The sequence below is a fragment of the Ixodes scapularis genome, unplaced genomic scaffold (assembly GCF_016920785.2).
Source record: "Ixodes scapularis isolate PalLabHiFi unplaced genomic scaffold, ASM1692078v2 PGA_scaffold8__174_contigs__length_109621045, whole genome shotgun sequence".
NCBI lineage: Eukaryota > Metazoa > Arthropoda > Arachnida > Ixodida > Ixodidae > Ixodes > Ixodes scapularis.
The window spans coordinates 66885656-66892334 of record NW_024609883.1 but is presented as its reverse complement, the minus strand read 5'-3'; the positions used below and the strand labels follow the sequence as shown (position 1 = coordinate 66892334).

The 6679-nt window shown below is 56.1% G+C and overlaps 1 protein-coding gene across 1 annotated transcript; it reads left to right on the top strand.

The window, feature by feature from the left end:
* Positions 1–4389: 4389 nt before the first annotated feature.
* Positions 4390–6426, top strand: LOC121833600. Its single transcript, XM_042287016.1, has 3 exons — positions 4390–4462; positions 4687–5073; positions 5201–6426. The coding sequence occupies exons 1-3, from the start codon at positions 4390–4392 to the stop codon at positions 6424–6426; spliced, it is 1686 nt and encodes a 561-aa protein (XP_042142950.1).
* Positions 6427–6679: the final 253 nt, after the last annotated feature.

Genomic DNA, 6679 nt, shown 5'->3' with positions numbered 1-6679 from the left:
TAGTTGATTCATAGTAAACGGAAATGAACAGCGCGCAAATAATAGACAAGGACGAAGGGAAGATGCGAACAACACCCAAGCGCTGGACTCACAACTAAACATTTATTGAAAAAACACCAACGAAGTAAACCGCACTGTCGCTTCACGACGTGTCAAAATAAGCAATTCCTTTTTTGTGAAGAAAAACCGATGTTTCGCTGACGGATGCATCGTGCCCCTCTTTTGTTATTGCATACTCTTCCAATAATGCTCTGGTGAATTCATCTGTGCGCTTCCCGGTGATGGTGACGTTGTTGAATTTGGGCTGGCATTTACAGGCAGCACAATGCAGAGGCAAGTGACCCCCAGCGGTCGACCGGAGTGACCAGTCATATTCACCTGCCCTGTCATTAATACATCGGCCAGTTTCTCCGATGTACACTCTTCCGCAGCTTAGTGGGATCTAGTACGCCACACCAACCACATAATCAACCTACTTGTTCGTGTGCTTTATGGCACATTGGCCTTTTCCGCTATCCTAGGGAAGAGCTGCCCCGTATGGAAATCTTATATCTGTTCCATATCTGGCCATATCAAACATTATATGATTATATACGGCTTATATACAGCCATATCTGGCGTATATACATACCTATCTGGCGTATATACAGCCTGATATGGCGTATATACAGACTTATCTGGCATATATACAGACTTATCTGACATATATACAGACTTATATGGCGTATATACAGACTTATCTGGCGTATATACAGACTTATCTGGCGTATATACAGACTTATCTGGCGGCTGGTTTTCAACATATTAAAAAGTTTAAAAAAGTAAAAAAGATTTCTTTGTTAGCAAACTGTGAATGTATCATTGTTCGCGAGCTAAATATTAGAAAAAATAATCCCAAACTTCGGCTTCGACAAGCTTAAGTTTGAGATTATTTGTGCTAGTTTTCACGAGGATTTCACTGTAGCTTAATTATTTCAAAGTGTTAACATTACGCCCGAATAGACAATTTGCTAAATCCCCTAAGTTCCTCGGCCCATACTCGAGGAATCATGGGGACGGTGTATCTTCAGCTGCCTAGTGATCGAAAATTTCGAGCAATTCTATGGTTACACAGATTTGAGTGTAATTCGGAGTCACCCTGAACACGTGGCGTACATAACTCAAGTACCTGCCATACCACTTTTAAAATGTCCCGCCAATGTCAGTACTGTGCATTCCGTCCAACCTTCAACCTGGATGAGCTGCAGACATATCTCTTACATTATTATCATTCTCGTACAGCTTCAAAGACGCGGATATTAAGTTAGAAACGCTAAAAATGTCATAAGCAGCTCCGCTGAATCCGAGCTAAATCCCGCTTTTATTTGTTGTGATTTCTCGGCTTTTAAGTAATTCCTGCTAAAATGACAATCACGAGAATGATAATATGGTAAGAGATTTCGGCGGCTCAGCCTGGCTGAAGGTTGGACAGAATGCACAGTATCATAAACGCTGCCATTGACGAGAAATTTTAAAAGTGATAAGGAAGGTACTTGAGCCCTATGGGACGCTTGTTCAGGGTGACTACGAATTACACTCGAAACTGTGTAACCATGGAATTGGTCAAAACTAGCGATCACTAGGGAGCATCTCGTCGCTGTTCCTGAGTTCCTGGTTTCCTGGCTGCATCTCGTCCGGGGCCTGCGTTCTGCGGTCCCTGGCTACGTGTCGTCGAGCGCCCCGGCGAGGGTGCGAACCGCCATGGCGGCCGCGTCGACGGAATCTTCTCCCCCGCCGAAAGCGCACGCTTTCGACGTTGTCGTGCCAGTAGCCAGTAGGCACATCGGCGGACGATCTCATTGATGGGATATCCGCCATTGTGGGGCTGCCCGAAATTTTCTCGGCGCAGCACCTAGGAGGTACAAACTTCCAAGTCGTCGTCAACACCCGTGCAGCCGCCCTCAAGCTTCGTGAGGCCGGCAGCGTCTCCATCGTGCCGACGGGTCCGCAGGTGACGAATGTGACTTGCCTCTTCCTGCCGACGTTTGTGCGCAACGACCAGCTCGTCCAAGCCCTGGCCCCGTACGGCAAAGTCATCGACGTCTCCTACGCAACCTACCACCGAACGGCGACTGTGAAAACAGGAACCCGCTTCATCCGCATGGAGATGAAGGAGGCTAACCCCCTGCCCAACTTCCTGCGCGTCGCCGGACATCGTGCTACTTTTGACTACCGCGGCCTGAAGCGCGTATGCCGACGCTGCAGGCAGGAGGGCCACGTCCGGGCACAGTGTACGACGGGCTACTGCGACCGCTCCGGTGTCTTCGGGCACCCAACCGAGGGCTGCACTGCCAACTGTGGACGCTGCGGTGGAACCCACGCGACTGTGGACTGCACGGCCAAGAGAAGCTACTCCTCCATGGTCACCGGAAACTACGCCACCGATTTCCCGGCCCTGGACCGAGGAAACGCGACCCGTCCCATCGCCCCCGAAGCTCCGGCCGTACCAACCGTCTCCACCGTCGCCCCTCCGTCACCACCTGACGCCGCAGCCGCGGCCGTACCACCGCCTCTTCCGTCGCCGCCCCCACCCGCCCCTCCTGAGCCAAGCCCGACCGGCTCGGGGGTGACTTCAGCCGAAGCGACGGACTCTGCCCGAACCGCCGCGGTCATTGTCGGCGACACCGCCTATGCAGCGTGGAGCCAAGCGTCGGGTGATGGCGAGGTGTCCAGCGACAGCGACCGCCTCGTCATCGACGAGAACCCCGCTCCAGGTGGCCCCGCAGAGACACCGACCGACAGTATGGATACGACCACAACTGAAACACCGGAGTCCGACTCGAACCGACTAACGCACGAGGACTCCAAGCGTCTCCTCACGAGCAGCGGTTCCCGCTCACGTGACAGTGGGGGCCCACGAGCCACGTGCCCCAAGAAACCGCGAAAGTCCTCCCCCCCGCGTCGGGACCCCTCTCCAGCATCGTCCGACAGCTCCACGTTTTAAGCAACACGCCGGCGTCCCTATCCCCCTTTTTACTTTATACTGGCCACACTTCGCATATTATCCCTGAATGTGCGGGGCTTTCGAAACCCAGCGAAGCAAACTGAAGTGATGCATTTCGCGAGGATGCAGAACTGCGATCTTCTGTGCTTGCAAGACACCAACTTTGCCCGCTTTCGTGACGTTGCGGATTTCGAAGCCCGGTTTTCTGTGACTGCTTTTTTTTCTTACGCGCCGCGCCGCGCGACGGGCGTGGGCGTGGTTGTCTGCAATCGCAGTCTGCTGCGCAATGCCACTTATCTTTTTTATACGGAGGGGAGGACTCTTCGTTTGGACTTTTTCTTCGGTGAACGAAAATTTCGCCTCGTCACTGTCTACGCACCAACTGTATCGACCTTCCAGCACGAGTACTTCCGCAGCCTGGACGTGCATCTACTCGACGCGGGCCCGTGCTTTTTGGTCGGCGACTTCAATTGCGTTCTGGACTCTAACGCCGACGTTCGGGGTCCTGGTCAGGGTCGCTCAACCTGGTCCGCCCGTGAACTTCGGCGGCTTGTGAGGCACTTCGACCTCGTAGACGGATGGTCCTTACTGCATGGATCCACCCACCAGTCGAAATGGAACAGAGGGGCTTCGGGAAGTCGCATAGACCGGCTGTACTTGCCTCGCACGCTATCTGCCGCGCTACAGACCTGTACTGCGGTGGACTTCCCGTCGTGCCCAGAAGAGATTTCCGATCACCGTCCGCTACTTATCAAGTTCTGCTTCGACTCTGCCGTCGCACGCTCCCCACGTCCGTGGCGTCTGGATTCCAGGATCCTCCACGACGAGACCACGCGCCGCACGCTAGGCAACCTGGTCAAGGAGTCGCTAGTGGGCGTGCGCCCAGAGCCGGCGTCTTGGGACCGCCTAAAAGGTCAATGGCAAAGCTTCAGCACTCTGATGGGACGGCACCTCCGCGAACGGCATCGAGGGCTTCTACAAGACACTATCCTCCGAATCCGTATCGTCCGCCGAGGGGGCGCCTTGACCCCCTTCATAAGGGCGTACCTCGACCAGCTGCAGAGACGCTACGAACGATACCTTCGGTGGGACTCCACCGCGGCTACTGTCTTGCAGGCTCAGGGGAGCCCGTCGGTCCACCCGGAGGTACTGCGCTACACCCATCGCACAAGCCTACAAGCCTTTGAAAGACAGCAGACGCCCTCCGCATCGGGGTCGCCCGGCCACCTTGACAATGGTCGCTTCGCAGCCCACTTCCGATCCCTGGCCCAGTCGGACGCGCCGGTTGATCGCTATTCGGTGTCCTCGCACCCTCTCCTCAGCGGCCTCCCCAAGATCTCCGCCGAGGATGACGCGGGCCTGCGGCAGCCCCCGTCCGTGACCGAGCTGTGGAACGTTTGAAGCGGATGAAGAACGGCTCCGCACCAGGACCGGACGGTCTCCCAGCGGAGTTCTACCGCACGTTCTGGCACATTCTCGGTAACTTCTTTACCGCTGTCGTGCGGGTCTACTTTGAAGACCTCCTCCTACCGCCATCCTTTCGGCTGGGGCGGATCGTACTCATCCCCAAGGAGGGTGGTGACCATGCCGACCCCGGGGCATGCCGCCCGATAACGTTGTTAAACAGTGACTACAAGCTCCTCGCGGCGACCCTAGCCTCGCGTCTGCAAACTTTCCTACCGGAGCTGGTAAACCCCCGACAGACGTGCTCGGTGTCGGGCCGCAGCATACATACTTTGACGACTCTCACACGCGACATCCTGGAGTTCACACGCTCCCGACGGCGAACGGGCTTCTCGTGTCGTTGGACCAAGCCAAGGCGTTCGACCGCGTCGAGCACCAATACCTGCTCGGTGTTCTCGACGGGTTTGGCTTCTCCTCCGAGAGTGCTCAGCTGTTCGCAGCCTTGTACAGTGACTTGCGGAGTGATTTGTTCCTGAATGGCTCCTTAGTGGCACGCTTTCCGGTAACGCGAGGAGTTCGGCAGGGGTGCCCGCTGTCCCCGGTACTTTTCGTCCTCAGCTTAGAGCCCTTCCTGGTTGGAGTCGACAGGCACCCCAGCATAAGCGGACTTGCTCTACCTGGGCCCGGTGAGCTTCGCGTCTCGGCGTATGCGGACGACGTGACCCTCTACCTGCGCGACGAAGACAGCCTGGTGAAGGCCCTCCGACTCTTCGACGAGTACGCGTGCCTCTCCGGCGCACGGTTAAACCCTAGGTGAAAAAAACAAATCTCTCTGTATCGGGGCTCCCCCCACGTGCCCGCCATCTCCGCCGCGAGCCCAGTCCGTTACCATTCTTGGAATCTCGTACGACGCCTCCGGCGTGGCTCCGGAGACCTGGGCCAACCAGCGTCAAGAGATCACAGAGAAAGCCGCTGAGCCTGGCCATTACGACTTCCCCATGGCTGTGCGGCGGTACCTTGTTCAGACGGTTTTCTGCGGAAGGTTGTGGCATGTGGCCCGCGTAGCCCTCCCGCCGCGCCCCTTCATCCTCCAAGTGCGCTCGGCGTTGTTTACCTTCTTCTGGAACAACCGCACAGAACTCGTGAGGCGCTCCCGCTTATGCCTCCCCCGCTGTGAAGGAGGGTGGAGCTTTCCGTGCATCGAGCTGGCAGCGCCCATACTGGCCCTGAAGACAACCCTGGCAATCCTTGACGACCACGACAACCCAGCACGGCCACTCACGCTCTACTTCCTCGGCGCCAATAACCGTCTTTTGGGAGACTCTCTTCCGAGCCCTCTTCGGCCCCTAGCGGAGACGACCCCTGCATTTTACAGGTCTACCGCGGATCTCTTCGACACGCTCAGCGTCCACGTGTCACGAGAGGAGATACTCGAGGCCCCGGCGTCTAGGCTTGTTGAACGCCTAGTGGTGGCAGACCAACCCCCGCCGCCGCCGGGCACGGTGCAGCCGTACCCGTGGCTGGCACTGACGTCGTCCACGCTGCCGGACCACGTGCGCGACTTTGAATGGTTAAAGGGTTGGGGTGAGCTCCCAACAAAAGACAGACTTTTCCGCTGGGGAGTGGTACGGGACGCACAGTGCGTCAATTGTGGTGCAATAGAAACAAACGCGCACGTCGTGAGAGAGTGTGTACCGGCGAGGGACCTATGGCGCGTAATACAGCGCTCGTTTCGAGGTCTCGGGGTGGACGTATACGTCACACAAGGCCGTTGCCCGCGGGGCGCCTTTGCGCTGGTACTAGTGGCAATATGTGAGTGGGTGCTGTGGCGAAACCGTTGTGTCGCGACCGCCCAGCGACAACGACGCCGCGCGTTGTGGCCGCTGTTGTGGGACATCCGAAAAAAACTCACCGCCTACCTGGACGACCAGCGGTTCTCCCTTGGCGAACAAGAGTTCCTCCGCCGGTGGTCGTGCCGCTACCTTTGTGTGGTGAGGGGTCGCGTCATGATCAACTTTTTAATGTTTAATGGGCCTTAAACTCTAGTTGATACTACAGACCAGTCCCCCGCGAGACCGTTGAATATGTTTGTGGCGTGCAGCGAGCGTGCATTTTTGTGGAATAAAATTTTCTGAACAGCTGAATGATCACCGTTTCCATAACTCCTCGAGTGCGGGCCGGGGCACTTGGGAGAATCGTAGACAATAAAAATATATAAAGTGCTCATTTCAGGCTTGTGTCCTTTTGAAATGCCTGGCCAGGTCTGGAATTTCCTTACTTAGCCAGATCTGG